Below are 21,218 nucleotides of genomic sequence, written 5' to 3'. Positions count from 1 at the left end.
TACTTTAAGGAAGTTAAAATATTCTACATTAACTTTCTACAGAAAAAAAAAAAGTTCTATTCTCTCTGAGGTAACTAGCAATGAGATTAACAAAGAATCATTAAAGCCTTAAAAATGAAATAAATTTATGCAAAACATAACTACCTCTCTCGCTTTAGCCAGCAAATGTTGGTATTTTTTTAGCACTTCCTCCTTCTGATTTAATCTTGCTTGCATATTTGCAATGGTTTGATGAGCAATTTTTATTGCATGATGGTACTCTGGATCATCTTCTTTTTTGCTTAATTCAGCTATTATTTTCTCTCTTTCTGATGTTGCAGGTAAATGAAGTCTTAGTTCATTTATAACTTTGTCTCTTGATAAGACATTTTGTTCGGCTTTCCACAGAGCAGTTTCCTTTTCTTTTAATTTCTAGAACAAAAGGCGATTATTGCATTTACAGAATTAAAATGCTGAAAAAAATCTTTTTAAAAAACGTAGCAGAAAAATTTGTTTAAATGGTCTTCATTAAAGCGCTTTTTGCATTCAGTTTTGGCTGTTTGGAATTACTACTACATCAAAAAAGTCCCATGGTGTCTTTTGCTTATACACTTATGCAACCCCAGTTTGTGCAATCAAAATTAAGAAGGCGGTGTTTTTAAGACTGCTTAAGAACCACGAAGTATCTAAAATAAATTTAACTAGATACAGTCAACTGAATTTTGTACAGCAAGAGCATCCTACCTTACTACAGGACTGATCTAAATTTTCCCCAGTAATTTGCTCCAATGGAAAAAATAACACAGGACTAAAAATAAATCTATTATCTACATTCTCTCTGAGTTAAAGTACTTCTAAGGGAATTGACATATTTGATGGACATTTATAAAAGGATATTTGTTACATAAAAAAAAATATTTAAAAATACAACCTTTATCCTTTATATGATAATTTAAACATTTAATTACCTCCTCTAGTGATTTGCAGGTTGCCCTTGTTTCCACGATTATTCGAATATGCTCCCGAATCTTTCTCAAAGCCAGCTCAAGTTGTTGTGGGAGAGGCAAATTAGGGTCTGGAACTGATCCTGTGGCTTCTTCTAACTGTACAGAAAGATTCATATTCCTGTTACCCGACAGCTCTGAAAAATGTGCTTCCCAGTTTATTTTTAGTTAACTCAGTGTTTGTGTACCTTTAGAGCTGTACTAAGTATTTCATTTTGCTGATGATCATATACATCTAATTGGCGCTGCAATTCTACCTCCCTCTGGTCCCAAGCCATTTGCCTTTCTTCATGAAGCTGTAACAAATGTTTGATAATGACATTTTATTTATTGAAGTCAATGGGTATTTTACAACCAACTTGAACAGAAAGAAGAGATATCAAAGTGTAAAATACTCCAACGTGCTATTAGAAAGAATTAATGAACCAAGAAAGAAACATCTATATTACAAATCTTACTACAGAGAATCTTTTTTAAAATCACTTAACGAAGTAAGGAATATGTTGTTTTTGTAATAGCATGCAGAAATACATACCTTGTTCTGCTGCACAATTTCTTCTTCCAGATTATTGATTGTACATTCATATTCTGAAATTATATTACGCAAATACTTTATCTCTTCCTTTTGCTTGAGTAACTCTCGATTGAGTTTAAGTTCCAGCAGATGGAGTTCCTCCATCTTCAAATGCCATTCTATTACCTAATAACAAATGATACATACGTAGTATTGTAATTTACCAAGCTCACAGGCTGTCTAAATGCAGCTACACTCTGATTTTGAGGCAGGACAGCACCTATCCAACCAAGAGAAAGAAAGAGGTTCTTCCTTTTTAAGCTTCTTCACTTCCCTTGAGTGAGGAGGCATGGCAGGTCTATGAAACTGCAAGAGGAATGACTGGAAAGCGTAGTAGACAGTTGAAGAGGCAAAATATTTCCCCTACACTGTCAGAAGAACTCTCTCTCATTGCAAATAATTTTCATATGACCTAACCAAGTTACAGTCTATGCATCTGTCCAGACTGAACAATAAAAACAACAACAACAAAAAAAAGCAAGAAGTCTGTATATCTTTTCTAAAACACCAAAAGTTTTTCAAAACCATTACAAAACTGTAGAAAAGAAGAAAGTATTCAAAAACACATGTACTAAGAATAACAGACATATTTATGCCAGACTGCACCCAAAATAACTTTGAAGACTGTCTTAAAAGTAAAAGATGCCACTAAAACTATTGCTTAAATGCAGACATCTTTAATTGTGACAAAAAAAAAAAACACATATACTACACAGGGATCTGGAAGAGAAGTGAGAAAGCCTTATTCAAATTGCAAGGCAACATTGTCTACAACAGCAAAATAAAATTACGCAAATTACATGGGTATAACACCCTTTCTGACCATGCTGCCCTGGGATTTATTTAAAAAACATGGATTTGTAAAGATTTCAATGCAAGCTCTTGGAACAGAACTTCAGAGTATTACTCTGTGTTTAATTTCATTCAGTGCATAATTTAATTTAATTCATAATTTAATTCCATTTTATTTAATTCACAGTAAGTCCCTACTTCCTATGCCACTTACATAGGCACAGAAGAAAATTAGTAAATCTGACTGTACTGACTTTTACATGGCAAATAACTAAAGATGTTATTACTTTTTTAAAATAGGAAAGCCAAAAAATGATAGCTGTCACCATATATTCTGAAATCATTAATTTCTCCATTAAAACAGAGGTTTAGAAAACACACTGAAATGAAATTTAGTTTAAATGCACATCAGATTAACAAAGCTATTCAAAGTTTTAAGACAGAGAACCTTTTGAGCTCCTCTTGTATCCTTCAATGTAATTAATAATTCTTCTAAACTTTTCAGCTTTAACTCCACCTCCAGTGCTCTGTTTTCTGCATTTCGACGCTCCTGCTGGGCATGCCGAACTTCTTCCAGGATCTTTAGTTTGTCATTCTGTAGCTGAATCATTGTTTTAGAGAATTTTTCTTGTTGTACTAAAGGCAGAGCACCGCTGAACTGTCGCCGCAAAGACTGAACTGTCTGTCGTAGGTGTTTGGCTCTATTCCTTCCTTCCAGTCGGGCAAAATACAGGGCTTGCTCTCTCTCATCAAGTTTCTGCTCTAAACGTAGATTATGGATCTCCATCTTCTGTAGTTTCAATTTTAGTGTCTCTAGCTTGCCTACAGCAATGGATTCACTGCCTTGAAGGGCTATGATATGCTGATGCAGTTTTGCAATAACTGCTTTTTCATCTGACTGTGCCTAAGAATCAAAATATAGAGCAAAATTATTTTTCATTTTAAATATGTGAATGCAGTGTACTTATAAAAAAGCTATTACTTTTTCTGTATTTTAAATATCGCATATATTTTTCTCCCCACAGATAAGAGCAAGAATTAGCCTTTAAACACAGCTTTTTATTTTTCCACTCTCGTTTCTACATCCACATTATAAACAGAGATTTTCAAATACTGATTGTAAAAATCATCTCTTTCCACAATACCAGGAAACGGGAAAGAAAAGCATACTCAAACTTAGGAAATATAATACCATAAAAGCTGGTAGAAGTGTTGTGTTTAGGGACTAAAACCATTCCAGAACATGGAAACAATCCCAAGAAATTGTTTTACCTAACAACAAAACAAAATTATGTTTTGTTAATATAGCCTGATCTTTGAGATTCACAAGTCACTGCCTGTCTTGTAAAGAACAAACAAACAAACAAAACACCATTATCAAACTTTCCTGGTTTTATATGTAAAAACTCACTGCAGGACCAAAGGTAATTAATTATATAGAAATATACCTAGATAACATGGAGAAAAGCCCAGGATCTTTTTTTTTTTTTTTTTTAATAGCTATGCAACTAGAAATGAAAGAAGAAAAAGCAACTGTTAAAGTAATGTAGATCTCTTGAAAAGGTATGGACAATGGATTGGCTTGGTAAGATCCTTCTGAAATACTTTTGCAGTTTCCTAATTCATTGTACAATTATTTCATTTCTTCCCTGTTCCCTTCCCTGGGGAAAAATATATGTTAAAAAAAAATCCAAACTGCATAATCAAGGTTGAATTTTACCATACCTGACAGTCTAAAACTTGCATTCTAAGAGATTCTACTTCCTTCTCTCTACATTGTTGGCGAGCCTCTAAAGCTTCAACTTGCATGTTTGCAACATCAGACAGTTCTCTTAACCTTGCAGGGGAAACAACAGCATTGTGTCACTTGAAACCCATGAATAACTTAAGTTTTTCTACACAGAACATGCTAAGAAAAGATATATGTTTCCTTGTATCAAAACATTTTATGACTTTTTGCTTTTTAGCATAAAAATGCTACTACTCAGCATCCTTGTTATAAAAATTCTTCTGTATAGTATTTCACCTTTATTGTTGGTTATTTTCCTGTAAATTTGCTAGCAGTAATCTTCTCAAGGAAAATGTTGCCAATGTTTTTTTATCTGAACTATGCACTTCCCTCCTTCTCTATTTCTCTCCCATTTCAGAACATAAATCATATATGCACCAAGATTAATTTTTCTATTCCATTCTCTGTTTCCCCAAGTCTAATCCCTCATTTTCAGCATCAAAATCACTGCAAATATCCCCACAGACTTTGCTGATTTAGGAATGTAACAGCATTACATAATTTACTCAAAGACCAATATCCATTACAACAATCTCATCAAAATCTGGAAAGTTTTTTCTTTTTTAAAAATGTATGCATACAAAGTTAATCTCTTAAATAAATGGCAAAAAAAAAACACCACAAAAAAACAAAGAAAAAAACTACCACAGATTCATCTTCAAGACATCTATGACTCTTTGAAAGTAAGAATTACTTTCCAACACCTTTCATTAATTTTTTATACATTTAAGGGAGGTTGTGGCAAAGAAACAAAACAAACCTTAATTAATTAGTTTAAACACACTAGTAGTGAATATTTAAGGATACACTTACCTTTGTCTATCCAGGTCAGCACTTAATTCTTTGTTCAAATCGCAATGAAGCAAATGACTTACTTTGTAGTGCCTGAATAAAATGCTAAATTTCAACTCCAAATTTGGCATTTATAAATGTCAAAGAAAAAAAAAAAAATCAGGCACTGAAAATTGTTATATACAAGCGGTATCCTATATAAGCCTGTATAGTTTTAATTATTACATGCTTCCAAACATACTGCATTCTGAATTCGTTACTTCAGCACTTACTTTGATACTTCAATCTTGAGCTCCATCTCACGCTTCTCTAAGTCCATGATTTGTCGTCTGTCTGCATCACTTACTGCCTTACTTACACTATTTGAGAGTTCATCTCTTAATTCCTGTTCTACTTTCTGTGCCTCAAGGTTGATTTTGGTGAGCTTAAAAAATAAAAAAATAAAAAAAAATGGTATCATAAGAACACAACTGCTCCCAAATCTGCAAAGAAAAAGAAGTGCCCAAAGTATTTTTTTTAGGTCATTACAAAACATTGTTCATCTGTGTTTGAAAAGTAGTTTCCCTTCCTCTCTTTAAACATCTTTTTGTTCGCAGCATTACCTACACATAGATACGCAGATCAGCACAGGAACAGGATTCTAAATTAAACCCTACTTCAACTGGTAAATTTTCTTAAAACCATTACAGCAAAGTACTTCATTTTATACTAAATATGAAAAAGAAAAAGAAAAAAAGAAAAAGAAAAAGAAAAAGAAAAAGAAAAAAAGAAAAAGAAAAAGAAAAAGAAAAAGAAAAAGAAAAAGAAAAAGAAAAAGAAAAAGAAAAAGAAAAAGAAAAAGAAAAAGAAAAAGAAAAAGAAAAAGAAAAAGAAAAAGAAAAAGAAAAAGAAAAAAGTAGTAAGACTTTACTCTTTAGGAAATTAATTTTAACTTAACCATTTAATATACTGTCCAGCATATTGGGATTGGTAATACAAATACTGGCAATAACTGCCCAGACCCTAACACCATAGTTCTTTTGTTCCTTTTAAAAAGAACTTTATCAATCAAGCAGCCTGATTTTTCAAGTTGATTATCAAATACTGAGCAACCAGTGTTTCACTTCAAAGACAATTAGGAAAAGATGAATAACTGAAAAGCGTTAGGTGACACAGAGAATCCTCAGCAATTAATTTACCAAATATAGTTGTAGCAGATTGATCTGATACCACTCATAAATAACTGATTTACTAAACAAACAAAAATGTGTGGTATATCTTATTGTCTGGAGTTCACGTATTCCAGGCTTTTTTTTTTTTTTAATCTGGAAAAATAATAAACTATTCAAATAGAGGTTATTGTGGGAACTGTAAAAAGGGTATGAAAACAGAGTCATGTTGAAATAGATTTATGAGCTCAAAAGGCGAGGATTTCCTTTCAACTCTTAAAGTGAAAGTGATCTCACAATTTTCATTAACTAACCTTAACACAATCTTGTTACATGGGAAAAAAAGAAAGGAATCATGCTCAGTTAGGAGTTCTTGGCAACAAGAATATATGAAACAGAAAATGGATGCTTTAGAACTACAGAAATTAGGTTAAAAAGGAGTATGCAGAGGAACCAGTAAGAAAAAATTGTGGTATTAGGAGTTCATCAAATAAAAATGAAGGAAGACCAGCATACCTAAGTATATCACAAGACATATAACATATTCAAAATAGAAAAAGGGAGATATTATCTTTGTGTGCAGCACCTGAGGTATTTCTTAATGAAATAAGTCATTCTATCATAATGAGCTTTAACAATACTGCTGCTGAAAAGCTTTATACTCTTTCAGATACTCCATCTCCCCAATTAATTCAAATCAGAACAGTGTAACAAACACTACTAAAATGACAGAGAAATGGAGAATCCACTTCACAGCAGATCAAAATAAACTAGACTGTAGTCTGGTAAAGCATGAGAAGGGGGAATGAATACAGTCTATCGATACCTATCAACAGAACTATTCTTCCCTTTTGTTTAAGTTATAGGCCAATACTGGCAGAAGAACAAATGTGTACGACTGATTAAAAATAAATTTAGACTGGAAATTAGAATGAAGTCTCCTCCTACTACATAATTTATTTATGGAACAACTTTCAAATAGGAATATTGAGGGGAAAAAATCTAGCAAGATTAAGACGGATATAACAGGAATTATAATCATGGAATCATACAGGTTGGAAAAGACCTCTAAGATCATCTAGTCCAACCTTTAACCTAGTACTGACAAGTCCACCAGTAAACCATGCTACTAAGTTCTACATCTACACGTTTCTTGAAGACCTCCAGGGATGGTGACTCAATGTGGTTCCAATGCCACACAACCCATTCAGTAAAGAAATTTCTCCTAATATTCAAGCTAAACCTCCCCTGTCACAGCTTGAGGCCATTTCCTCGTTTTATCACTTGGTGTGTGGGAGAAGGGACCAATCCCCACCTCACTACAACCTCCTTTAATATAATTGTGAAGTACAATAAGGTCTCCCTTGAGCCTCCTCTTCACCAAGCTAAGCAAACCCAGCTCCCTCAGCTGCTCCTTGTAAGACTTGTTTTCTAGACCCTTCACCAGCTTCCTTGCTCTTCTTCGGACACAGTCCAGCACCTTGATGTCCTTCTTGTAGTGAGGGGCCCAAAACTGAACACAGTACTAGAGGTATGGCTTCACCAGAGCCGAGTACAGGGGAGACAATCATTTCCCTAGTCCCATCTGGCCCCACAGACTTGCACACATAAGGATCATCACCTGCAACAGCACATGACTTACATTCCTGTATTATAGAAAATGCTTGACACGTGACAGAAGAACACAGTCTGCAAAAGAATCTTGACGCTGTCACTGGCAAAAGGGCTGCAAAGTTCTAGCATGTTTGGAATAATTGATAATTATGGGAAAATTTGCACAACAGGGATCATATGAATTAGACAAGAAATAGGTCACAAACCAGCTCTTTTCTAGGAGTCTGCTGAAGAACTAAGAAACTATCTGTCAAGTCGCTCATCACGCATTTTACAGAGAACAACTATTGCTTGAAATAAACTTTTTTTAAAAACAGATGTCCAGTCCATGCAAAATTGCAGCTCTTAAAGGCAACTATATTTTGCATCATAAATTTGTCAGAGCCATAATGATATATAACTAATTCTTTTTAAAAAACTCAAAAATATGCTTCTAAGACGTGCCAAAGCAGATTTACCTCAGCAAACTTTGTTTCCAATTCAAAATTGCGTTCTTCTACTTGCTTTAGTGTATTCCTTAAATGTTCATACATTTGTTGTGAATGTTCTGCTCTCTGTCTTTCATTTAGTTCCTTCATTTCCAGCATTGCAATTTTCTTAGAAATGGACAAAATTTCACTGTTGGTTATCACTTTTGAGGCCTTGTCCATGGCATTGTCATCCCCTATATTCAAAAATATTTACATTAGGGAGAAAAATACCAAACATCGTTTTGGTAGAATAGATGAGTAAAATGAAACAATACAAAGGAAAAAAAAATCACACACAGCAAATTATTTGAAAAAAACTAAGACTGTTAATGAAAGATACAAAATAATTTTGAATTTTTCATTTTTATTTTAAACAGACACATGAATTTTAAAATGTTGTAAAATATTACTTTTACACAGGACATACTGTTTGTTTTTTAGTGTTGCAATACAACTTTCATACTTACCCAGTTTAGTCATTTGTTCCCAAGCCTGTTCTATAGTATGAAGTTTCTCTTTTGTGATTTCCAGTTCCTTATTCAATAAATTTATCTGTGCTTTCAAGGATTCATTTTCACGCTGTATGACAAAAAAGTTGGAATGTAACTGCAAAGTATTTAACTCTAGCAAGCTTGATGTTTAGTATCCATAAAGACTTTTAAATAAACAGATTTTACCTATGCACACCCATTAATTAATATGCATTGGAACAGAATAGCTTAATCTGCCTCATAATACATTCTGAATGATTTTATGATGCTGTAAATTCTTTTTGCTGTTATCTTACTGTCAACTACTATTACCGTGAATATTTATTGTCACAGTTGACTATGGTTCCTAGATTTCTTAATCTAATTTATACTCTAAGGTTGTCATACTAAGCCTATGATTACCAGTCGGAAGGGAGGAAGGATATTTCATTTTGCTCATATGTACGTGTTTGAGATGGATCACATGCTTCTTGTAGGCATCTAATACGATGCCAAACATTAGTTTTGTAAATGTTCCCCCTCTCCTTTAGATAGAAACACAGATTTCCACATTAACCAAAAAAACAAATGGAATTCTTAATATAAATTTTCAATTTTGAATTTTTGAAGCACATTTTTAGTTTGCTGTTGATGAATGATTATTTAGCTCTGTGAAATTACTGAAATGGGGATTGCAAGTTTTCATACACACAAAAAATATATACAATAGAGAAGGAATCATTCCTTGTTTAGGTGAAATGCACCTATCTGATTCCAAAGAGACAAAGTACAGTGAGTTTACCTATCACATGTATTTAGCCCTTGTCAACCACAGACAACCCAATAGACAAGAATGTTACATGAACTAACAATTCATGCCTTCTTGGACTATTACTTCTGACATGAATATAAGGTGGAAGATAGCAACACATCTTTCAAACCAGCTTCACAGACCTCTATGAAAATCCATTCTACTCAAATATAGAAGTTCACAGATTTTCAGCTCCTATGACATACAGCAAACACATCATGAACATTTGGTGATTTAGTTGTTCATTTCACACTTAGTGCCTTTTGGAAGTGAACATTTCGTTCTTGTAACTCAGGAATGAGTAAAAGTGCTTACTTTGGCAGAAAGCTTTGAAAGCATCTACACTCATTCTACTTTCCTTATGACCTCTAACACCTAAGATTAGAACAAGTATTCTCTCTGCCAGCCTGGTTTTGGTAATCAAAGCACTAAAAATATTTTGTGAAGAAACATACCTACAGCTTAACTTAATGCAAACAAGCAAAAAAAACACACCAAAAAAAATCCTTTATGTATGCCCACTGAAATGAAATCTGGGACCTTTCATAAGTTTCTTAGTACACTGACGAAGTACCAGGTAAGCAAATTAAAATTTGATAGCAACATCAAGACTTGCTCCAACAGCTCATACCTGCTATGGAACTGTTATGACTAGCAACTAGTTATAACTGTCCCAACTAGTATTGGAACTTCTATTCCATCTTTCTATTAAGTGAGAGGAAAAACCAACGCAGAATGAATGTATAATGAGGTCTGTTTTTTAATTCCCTTAAGGCTTAAATGTAACACAGACATTACCTCCATGTGCTCCATGTTTGTTGTCCGTTGGACGAGCAAGTTATCTTTTTGTAACATATCTCTGTATTTAGCAGTTAATGTATTATACTGCTTATTAGCCAGTTCTAACTCAGACAACAGCACACTACCATCCAACACTTTTTGCAGAGCTGCAATCTTAAAGCTAGCCATTTCCTATGAAAATAATAAATACGAGTTACTAAAGTTTCCTAAATTTTTAAATAGAAAAATAAAATTTACTATACAGAAAAAAAGAATACCAGTTAATAACACGTTTTAGCATATGATACTGGTTTACTTTACTAAATTAATATACAACTTTATGCATTGCTTGCAATAAACATTGTCAAGATTTCACTGGTATTGAACTGTCTAGGCAATTTTATCATTAGTAGCCTCTACAGCACAATGCACTGTCAAAACTATATTTTATAAAGATGAGTTAATACAGGCCCTATCAAACTGACAGGCCAAAACGTGAGATTTGTTTTCATATGACACTTTCAATAAAAAGGACTTGTGTTAACAACCTCAGAAGCAGAAAACTGACAGATTTTGTACTATGACGCTCATTTAAATACAAAAAATGTTTTGACAACACAGCATTTAGCAAGCACCTGTGTAAGGCATTTAACAAACTAGAACTGTCCCATTAAAAAAAAAAAAAAAAAGTAAGTATATTTATTGCCAAACTGTAAAAATAAAAATGTGGACTATTACTACTATGAACTATACCTTGAATCGCTGCAAGTGTCCAATTTTCCCTATAACTGCAGTCTCCATATGTGTCATTTCACTCTTCAGTTTCTCATTTTCTTTTCTAAGATGCCGTTCCATTTCAAGTAAAGTGGTATACTGCCTTGTTAATGACCTTTCATTAACTTGTAATACAGTTATTTTTCTATTATTTTCTGCAAGTAATTTTTTTGTTTCATCAGGATCCAGCTGAAGTGCACTGAGTAAATTCTGTAAAAACATTTTAACAAGAACCTCGTACAGAAATATGGTAAAACTCAACTATATGGACAAGCTTGCCTTGTTGAAATACATTTTCTAAGCTCACTGTAAAAGTTCTATTAATCTAAAATAATTTATTTCTTCTATTAAAACACATACGCAGTCAACACACACATTTTAATCTTAACATTTTAAAATATTAATATTTAATTTAAAAATTTTTAATCTTCAAAGTTACTTGTTTCTGAGGAATAGAAGCTAAATACATCTGGCTAGTAGGAATTTTAGCTAATGCTGACATTTTTAACTTAGAAACAAAGTAATTCTCTACATAATCTTCATTTTTTCCCTTTTACTAGTCTAATATAGCATTTAGAATCAAAACAAATGTATTTGAATCATTTTCTAAACCAAATAGAATTAAAACAAATGTATTTGAATCATTTTCTAAACCAAACAGAATTACTGTAGTACCTAACAAACACTAATAATTTCCCACTTTGAGGCTCAAGCTAATATTTGTGAAGTAATCACATGACTTCTATGATCCTATGGATGCAAATGCAAAATCTGGGGGGCACTGGAAGAGGAAACCATAGTGACTCAGATAACAGAAGGCACGTGAGCTTTAGCTTTGCCATCAACTCAGCAAGGAGGCAGGGAGCAAGAATTCGAGCTGTAAACCTCCAGTTTTCAATGAGCCTAATGTCCCACAGGACATCTTTATCTCTAAATTGGAGAGAGACAGATTTGAAGGGTGGACAAGTGTACCCTGAGCAAGTTTGTAGACATCACCAAGCTGAGTGGTGCAGCTGACACAACAGAAGGAAGGGATGCCATCCAAAGGGACCTGCACAAACTAGATAAGTGAGCCCATGTGAACCTAATGAGGTTTAACAAGGGCAAGTGCAAGGTGCTGAACCTGGGTCAAGGCAATCCCAGACATGAGAACAGACTGGGAGAAGAACGCATTAAGAGCAGCCTTGTGGAGAAGAACTTTGGGGTTCTGGTCAACAAAAAACATGACAACAGCCAGCAGTGTGCGTTTGCAGACCAGGCAGCCCAGTGTATTCCGGCCTGCATCAACAGAAGTGTGATGGCCAAGGGAGGTGATTGTCCACCTCTACTCTGCCTTTGTGAGGCTCCACTTGGAGTGCTGTATCCAGGTCTGAGGCCCCAATGTTAGAGCACAATGAACACCTGTTAGAGGAAGTCCAGAGAATGGCCATGAAGATGATCAGAGGGCTGCCGCACCTATCCTATGAAGAGAGCTGGGGATATTCAGCCTGGAGAAGAGAAGGCTCCAGGGAGACCTCACTGCAGCCTTGCAATACTTTAAAAAAGACAGAGAGTGACTTTTTGCTCAGGCAGATAGTAATAGTACAAGGGGGAATGGTTTTAAACTAAAAGAGAGGAGATTTAGATCAGGTATTAGATGGAAATTCTTTACTCAGAGGGTGGTGAAGCACTGAAACAGGATGCCCAGAGAAGCTGTGGATGCCCCATCCCTGGAGGTGTTCAAGGCCAGGCTGGATGGGACCCTGGGCAACCTCATCTAGTGGGCAGTATCTCTGCCCATGGTGGGGGGTTGGCACGGGATGATCTTTAAGGTCCCTTCCAGTGCAAGCCATTCTATGATTTTATGAAGAGTATGCATGTGGCTAGAAAAAAAACACCAGAACCCTGGAAGCCTGAAGCCATCAAAAAATGCCATGACAGCTGGCAGGGATTCCACTTTTTAGGCTTACGGTAAGATTTTGTAGGTGTCTTAATAACGTGATATACCTTTTGTATTGTTGATACTGATTTTGAATGTACAGTTCACCGACTGACTTGGTTTTAATTGAGCAGTTTTTCTCTGCAACATTTTCACCTTCTAACAAATTATAGTACTGTTTTAAAACCTTTCTTCTCCTTCTTAATATGTTTTTCCACTTCTACTTTGGAAGCGACAAAATTACTTACAAAATATTCCTTTATTTTTGTAGCATCCTGTTCTTTTTGCTCTTCTAGCTTTTTCTTTTCCTCTTTCATTTCTTCTGATTCTTTCTGCCAGCTTTTCTTTTCACTAAAACAGCAATTACATATTTTCATTTACAATCATGAAGTGCTTGGTGAGTTTCAAAATGGAATTTGGAAAAGACATTATAAATTGTAGGTGGATAATTGAAAACTTATCTCCTCTGTTTAGGTTGCTGCTAGATTAATGATTTTCCCTCTAAATAAAACTTAGGTTCCTCATATTCAAAATCAACATTAGAGGTCAGCCTTCTAAATATAATGGCAGGCAATGGCTGTAATATTAACTCAAAGTTTCAATCATCTTGCAAGTCTTTCTTTCCATTGCATTCATTTTATTTCAAGTGCACAAACAACCTCATTTTCCACTCTATTTTTTTCTATTTTAGTAAAAAAGATAAAACCATAAAACCATTAAGCCTTGTTGTGGCCCAAACTACTCTCCTCTATCCATTTTTATTTATTTATTTGGAAACAAAAGATTGTGAACTGTCTCTACACATCTAACGAGGAAGTTTCTGTAGACCGTATAAGATAGTTTAGGTTAGTCTAAACAAATAATCAAGGGTGTTTCAGAACAGCTTAGAGAATAGGACATCTTAAAGAGTTTCCCTTTCTCAGTCCCTGATCTCCAAGTAATATTTTCTCTTCAAAGAAGATCTCCTCTATAATGGACGAAAATGGAGGAAAAGGAAGAAGGTGCTCTGAAAGTGAGTCTTTATGGGACGTCACATCAAAGAATCTCCTCCCCTTACTTCAACCTGTAACCCCTTTGAAGATTTTCAAGGAATTGCTGAAGCCTTGAGTTATCGTCTTATCCCTCTGACTGATGTACCTAATCTAGTTGTTAATGAGGCAGTATATCATAGTCTTTAATATTTTCAAAAAGCTGTAACTTCCATGTGTCAAACAAAAATAATGTCTTTGATTAATGTCTGGGAAGTCTTAACTGATTCAAAGAACACACGGAAGTTCCTACAAGATGAAACACCCTTATTCAAAAAGCCATCCAGTGACTGCTATTTTCAGCCCAAACATAGAAAGGATAACTAATAGTCAGTTAAGAACTCAAATCAACAGATTGACCTCTATGCTTTTACCAAATAAAGATCCTTTGACCATAAGAAGAACTTTATAGAAATTAGATTCAATGAAACATACAAGGAACTGAGAGTCTGAAAGAGAAACAAGCATGAGAGACTGAAGATATGAAATCTTGCAGTCCTCGTTATAAAGTATGCACTATGAAAAAGATCTGGTAGAAAACGTAGTTTTTAAGTTTTCTGAGTCTTTACAGGACTAAAGAAGTGCATTAAGTCCCTATCCAAGAGTAGCAGCATTTATGACACTAACCAAAGAACACTTCAACATAGTAATGAATCTTGTACTCAAAAATACTATACATTTAGATACCTGAATTTTCAGAATTCAGAGAACAATACCTTTGATACTCTTTATAAAGCAAGCCTTGTTGATGACGAATTACTGCAAATTTTTGCTTATAGTCCTTTACGGAGTCTTCTAATTGTTTAAGTAACCGTTCTTTATTTTCCAGTTCCTAATTTTCCAAATAAAAATATTGAAGTCATTAATATAGGTTTTAAGCATGAAAGCATTAGTTAAAATTACAGTTTTCCCTTTTGTTTTTCATGATAGATACTTCTGTCAATTCATCTGTATCAATTTTGTGAACTGAAGGTATGAAATTTCTTTTTCTGTAGAAGCAACAAATGGAAAAAAAAAAGTCCAGTAAGCACTGGCATTCATATTACTAGGTGTGAAATAGTGCAAAAATGCTCAATAGATTATAGCCCCAAAAATTTACAATACCAAGGCATGTTGTTAGCCCACATACTTAGTCTACAAAGAATACTAATTGAACATCTACCTGGAAAGTCATGCTTTCTTTTCACATTCCTAAGTGACTTTCTATTTTATCATCATATGCAACTAAAAGTATTACCTAATAAACAAAAGTAATCAAAGACAGAAAAAATAATATAATAACAACACAATTTATTTCTACTGTATTTCTCAAATAAATATTTGTTCTTATTATATGCTTGGTCTCTATGCTTCCCATGGGAAACACAAGCTTCGGTTTCAATGTACTTATTCACACTTTTACAAACGTTGACATATTTTTGACATAATGGAATGAAAATTCATACAGTAAATAAAGACCTTTGTTTTACAGAGAAAAACAGATCAAAGTAGGATTTGCACATTCAGACCCAGGTGTGAAATTCAGACAGTAGTGCCAGAATTTCTTGTAAAAAGCGTAAAACTGGAGAAATTTAAAGAAGATTTTTAGATCAAAATTCCCATTTTAAACAGACAAAACCAAATTGTTGTCAAATACACAATTTTTAGTTTCCAGTTTTACAGTGCTGCAAAACATTTACAGCTTTAAACAAACAAAACACAACAGAATAGCCCCACGAATTTACAGATGTTTAAACTTCAAAATTATTTTGGAAAGCCCTCCCATGTCCATACATGGCATGACAGTAGATTTTGGAGGAAGGAGTTCTATGTTACAAATAATCTTGATAAAAAGGAGTAAGCAATTTACCTGTATAAGACGTATTAAGTATTCATTCAGAGAATTAATCATATTAACACTTGAAAGAGCCATCCCTTCTGGAAGATTCACTGTTTTGAAGACAATATTGGCACCTTCTGATTGACGTAATAAGCAAATTTCATTTTTCAGTTGTGTAATCTAAAGAAAATAAACAAAACAAAGTAACTCTTGTTATTTAATTAAAATGCACCTGATAGAAAATCTATTAGTTTTCCTAAGTTAAATCAGTTGCTATTAACAATCTAATTCAGTTCCACTTGTATTCTAAAGAATTCAAACACTCTTAGAAAGTAACCTTTTAAAAAAACTGTGATTACGTGAATAATTAAATGTGTAGTAGCTTGAGCCAAATTGATCAAACCACTCCAGCAATCAGGGCAGATTCACATACCTGTTAGTTTTATTCTGAACTGTTTATACAGTGCACTTATATAACTTTTAAAAGATAAAGTTTGGATAGAACTATTGCAGTGGTCATTTGATGGTTTATTCTAAAGAAATCTTTGCCCTTTAACTTGTTAAAAGCTTTCTAGTCCTCTAGTCTAACAGTTCAAAAAACACTATTCCAGAATATTATAGAGAACGTATTCTACAGAATTGCATTCAGCTCTAGGGTCTCCGAGACATGAACCTGTTAGAGCAAGTCCAGAGGAGGACCACAAGGATGATCAGAGGGCTGGAGCACCTCCTATGAACACAGGCTGAGAGAGCTGGGATTGTTCAGCCTGGAGAAGAGAATGCTCTGGAGATTCTTTGTAGTAGCCTTCTAATGTCTAAAGGCAGCCTACAGAAAAGATGGGTGTGGGGGGAGCTCTTTATCAGGCAGTGTAGTGATAGAACAAGGGGAAAACATTTTAAACTAAAAAAGGTAGTGTTATATTAGATAGGAGGAAGAAATTCCTTACTCAGAGGGTAGTGTGGCACTGGCACAGGCTGCCCAGAGAAGCTGTGGATGTCCCATCCCTGAAGGTGTTCAAGGCCAGGCTGGACAGGACCCTGGGCAACCTGATCTAGTGGGTGACATCCCTGCCCACGGCAGGGGGTTGGAACTAGATGATCTTTAAGGTCCCTTTCTATGAGTCTACAAGAGTATTAGTTACTGGCAAATCTTTTTTGTATTACCAAAGATGTTCTAAAGGGAAAACTTAAATTTTGCTTGTTGTAAAATAAAATTCCACTCCTCATTCCTGCCTTGGAAGGAGCATTCAAAATAATCCGGTATACAATTCTAAAAAAGATACAGGATTTTACAGAATCATTCATCATTTTTAGAACACTTAATCTGTTATTTATTTAAATAAATAACAAATACAAGACTACTGGCTTTCTGAAGAAAGAAATCTGTAACCTTTTTTTGGTACAGCTCTCCCCAGAAGACAGCCAGGCTTGGTGTACATCATCATATGATACTCCCAGGATGAAGTAACATTAAGAAGAGTAAGATTTGAACTTTAAAAGGACAAACTGGTAAATCCTATATATATATATATATTTATATTTATAATTACACTGCTCACTTAAGCTAAATCCAGTATCTTATGCGTTGTGTGTTTTTGTTCTAAATTATCATAGCAGAAACTTTTAAGTAAAAATTAAATAATGGAAGATAAATTGTATACCTTTTCATTTGCATTTGCCAGCTGATTAGAGAAACTTGTTGCCTCCTTCTGACTCTGTTTCAGTTCCTGTCTTAATTCTTCATTTCGTCCTGTAAGTTGGTCAACCTGAGCTTTCAAGTGCACACTAGCATCAAAGATTCCCTCTGTGTTTTTTGACTCAATTGCCTAACACAGTAAACATTAAATTAACAAAACAGAGAAAAAGCAGAGAAAAACTTTGTTTTTCCATAATAAACTGGAACTGGTTTTAAGCTACATAAACTTAGAAAAAAAGTGAGACATTTTAAGTTTTTTTAATCTACTAATCTGTTTGCTGATGATACATAATTTAAATCATATACCATAATATAAATAATTGCATTTGCCTGTGAAAATACTAATTTTTCAGGAAGATGTTTGAATAAGTAATTTTTCTTCAACATTTCCTGCAGATCCTGTACAGATATGCAAAGAACATAGACAACAACAAGGCATGCAAATGAACATTAACTTAAACTTTATGTATAAGACAACAAACTTGACCAAGACAGTTTTATACCAGCCAGCTGAAGGGTTTTTTGTTTGTTTGTTTGTTTTTAATTTCTGTTGGAAATCTCTTCTTGTTGTATATTTTTCATTTGCTTTTTTACAGAGGAATCACATTATGTACTCCCACTTGTAAGTAAGGAAGTATATACCAGCTACTATTTAATTATACAATAACCCAATAATTTAAAAAATATGTATCCATATAACCTAAAAATCCTATAAGGTCAAATAAGCGAGTAAGCTTACATTGACTAAACGGTCCAAACTAGGGATTGTTAAGGCTGTTTCTCCTCCCTTCACACTAGGATCATTCTGCATTTCCTTGACAGCTTGCAGTATTTCTTTCATTCCTTGTTCAAGTTGTTTATTCTCTTCTGATAATGCTTTTACTGTAATAAATATTGTTAATGTGTCTAAAAGCAGTAAAAAATGAGTTAGCTTTTACTAGGACATTTCATCATAATACCTCTTGATTTGATATATAAGAACATTGTTCATATTATATACAGACATAATTAACTATGAATTTTAAAGTAGATCTGCTAGGTACTTCCCAACAATGTATTTTGCTGGAGAAATATCAGTAAAATAATAGATAAATCCTTCATGGGAACATTTGACTTTACTGAACCTTCCATTCTTCAATGTTTCCTGTCACTGTTTTCACTTTTTTAGTAGCCTGTCTGATCAACTTTCACAGATCCAGAAACATGGTGATCTTTGAAATGCTTCTGTGTAAAAATGAAGTATATAGGAAAACTAGGAGAGATCCTAGTTTAATGTATTTAGTATGAATAAACTATGTTTCTTGTACTACTACCATTAATTTAAGTTTAAAATTAGCAAAACTATACACGTATTTATTCACACACAGAAATATAAACACATCTTTTTACAAAATGTCATTAAAGAGAATTCAAGGAAATTCCAGTTTGCAAATGTTGTTTATATTATTTTGTAATCTTTGTGTTACCAATTTAAACCAATTCACAACCAAAAATTCCACAATTCATGAGGTTATCAGAATAATTGTATAAAAACATTCCATGTACATGGCAAATTCAATCATTGTGAAAGATACCAAAGCAACCTGCTTTTAAAAGAAACTGTACAGATGGATATTTGTGGTCACAGTCACAAAAAAAAAAGTACAAATAAACGAACAATCTGCAGGTACCTGATAACATTCCCCGGCTTTAAAACATGTTCCAACTTACATTTAGATTGAAATGTGACTATTACAGTCCTGTTCTTTTCCAAATCTCTCTCTCTTTCACTTAGTTCTTTTGCAAGATACTCATTCTAAAGAAAAGAAAAAAAAAAGTAAGAATTGTAATTTAGGAATATTAGAATTCTCGTTAAGACTGTATGGTTAAGAAATGTTAAATGAAAATTAACACTTAAAAATATTGCTAATTAATTATATTTGGTAGCGACATAGTCACTGATGCAGTATACAAGCCAAACTAATGTGTTACTATGATGGCAACAATCAAGGAAATTTGTAGAAACAAAATCATTATTTATAGCAACAAAATCATCAGGAAAAAAGTATTTAAAGCATAGATAAGCTTTATATAAATATCCTTTTTTTTTTTTTTTTTTAAAAAAAAAAAACACCTTGTACTACCTGCACTGCCTGGCTTCTCCATTTTTCAAGCTGTAATTCTGGATAACTATTCAGTATATTCTTGATCAACAAATCTCTGTATATCTGCTCATTCTTAAAATAAAAAAGTTATTAGTATATGATTCTGTCTCCATTTTTATATAAATGTTTATATTTCCAAGACTTACCTTCTAAATGATCAAAAAACCACTTATTCTTTTCTACTAAAAATGCAATTAGCAGGCATTATTCATGCTGTAGCTTGGTTAAGAGTATTTTAAGAGAAACCAAAGTAGAAAAGCATACTCCCATAGCATGGAAAAAATGATGTAAAGTAGAAAAATGTATGACATACACAGATTTATTGTTCAATCAGTTACTTATATGCTGACCATAGCTCAGCAGGGCTCAACGGAAATTCAGTTACAAAATATTTCAGTTAAAGATAGGAAAAACCTATTTCCTGATCTCATCTATTGTAACCATTATGTTTCCTCATCAAAACCGAGACAAATAATAAACATGTTTTCTAGATCCATTCAAAATATAATTTTTGTCATCTAGTGTTCTATTCCCAGCTTTTTCTCAAACTGGGACTACGCCTTCATGAAAACTTCCTAGCCCATATATGAATCTCCTGACTGAAATGCAAGTGCAACAGAGACAGATTTACTAGAAGAATTACACAAGGTATATCCCATACAATACTGTCCAGGGAAACACAAATTCTTGGTCATGCAGCAGTTGAAACAGCAGTCTACAAGTATATAACACAGGTAGGACCGTGAGACTGCAGGAACTGACTTGATTCATGCCCCAAATATCTCTCTAGTACCAAAAACAAAGACCTGCGCTATACAAAAACTAACACAGCATCTTACAGTAACTATTTTGGAAGCTACCAGAGAATATTTTTTTTAATATCATTTATCACATAAATAAAACACAGCAAGCATCCTGAAATCAATCTTTTTTTGTAACAATTCTAGCAAGTTTTCAAAAACCCTACTAAGAACCTAAAATATTTTGTCGTTATGGATCTTTTTAATAAATGAAATTTTTAATTGAAAATCTTTTCAGTTTTTCTGAGAACAGATAGATATTATCCATTTCTCTGCCAGTTGACCAAGATAAAAAGATAGAAGAACAAACTCGGGAATTTTTTAGAAGTTTCCCAGAAGGAAAGGCCTTTCTTATTCCAGAAGTCTAACTTTACACCAACTGTTTTCTTTAGATGTAGGAGACATGCTCTAGTCACATAACATCTGTATCTTTTAACAGAAATCTCTTCTTTCACGTCGAAGGACTGAATCAGTCCCTACTTTATTCAACTAATACTTGCAAAATAGCACTGTGATATTTGTCTGTGTACTTAAAAACATTTTAAGATGATTATCCTCAAATTGTGTCACTCAATACACTGTTGCAACCATCGATTCATTTGCGATGTAAAGATGTATGCATTAATAATACAAGTGGTGTGCAGGAAAATAAGTATTTTGTTTTCACTAATGCACATAAGATCATAGAATAAAAACTATTCCCTCTTCATACCCATCTATATTGATGTGCATGTGTGTTTTGCAAATTTTTTCCACCGACAGGAAGAAAATGTATCACTATATTTTTTGACACTAAGTCAACAAATCAACTGCAAA

General features: G+C 33.6%; 1 protein-coding gene across 5 annotated transcripts in view; it reads right to left on the bottom strand.

Moving 5' to 3' along the window:
* CEP290 (centrosomal protein 290) overlaps window positions 1-21,218 on the bottom strand; it is a 58,353-nt gene that overhangs the window by 20,570 nt on the left and 16,565 nt on the right. For 4 of the 5 annotated variants that reach the window (XM_040558028.1, XM_040558017.1, XM_040558007.1 and 1 more), the window contains 18 exons: window positions 19,582-19,674; window positions 19,169-19,253; window positions 18,198-18,340; window positions 17,424-17,588; window positions 15,793-15,942; window positions 14,660-14,775; window positions 13,164-13,266; window positions 10,977-11,207; window positions 10,242-10,415; window positions 8,630-8,741; window positions 8,151-8,356; window positions 5,203-5,354; window positions 4,075-4,186; window positions 2,798-3,253; window positions 1,519-1,683; window positions 1,172-1,279; window positions 948-1,082; window positions 145-411 (listed from right to left, as the gene is read on the bottom strand). In XM_040558028.1, coding sequence (XP_040413962.1) covers window positions 145-411; window positions 948-1,082; window positions 1,172-1,279; window positions 1,519-1,683; window positions 2,798-3,253; window positions 4,075-4,186; window positions 5,203-5,354; window positions 8,151-8,356; window positions 8,630-8,741; window positions 10,242-10,415; window positions 10,977-11,207; window positions 13,164-13,266; window positions 14,660-14,775; window positions 15,793-15,942; window positions 17,424-17,588; window positions 18,198-18,340; window positions 19,169-19,253; window positions 19,582-19,674 — 2,973 coding nt within the window. The remainder of the gene's footprint in view (window positions 1-144; window positions 412-947; window positions 1,083-1,171; window positions 1,280-1,518; window positions 1,684-2,797; window positions 3,254-4,074; window positions 4,187-5,202; window positions 5,355-8,150; window positions 8,357-8,629; window positions 8,742-10,241; window positions 10,416-10,976; window positions 11,208-13,163; window positions 13,267-14,659; window positions 14,776-15,792; window positions 15,943-17,423; window positions 17,589-18,197; window positions 18,341-19,168; window positions 19,254-19,581; window positions 19,675-21,218) is intronic. The other variant, XM_040558038.1, reaches the window with a different exon arrangement.

This window comes from Cygnus olor, chromosome 1 (genome assembly GCF_009769625.2).
Source record: "Cygnus olor isolate bCygOlo1 chromosome 1, bCygOlo1.pri.v2, whole genome shotgun sequence".
Lineage (NCBI taxonomy): Eukaryota > Metazoa > Chordata > Aves > Anseriformes > Anatidae > Cygnus > Cygnus olor.
This window is presented reverse-complemented; position numbering and strand designations above follow the sequence as displayed.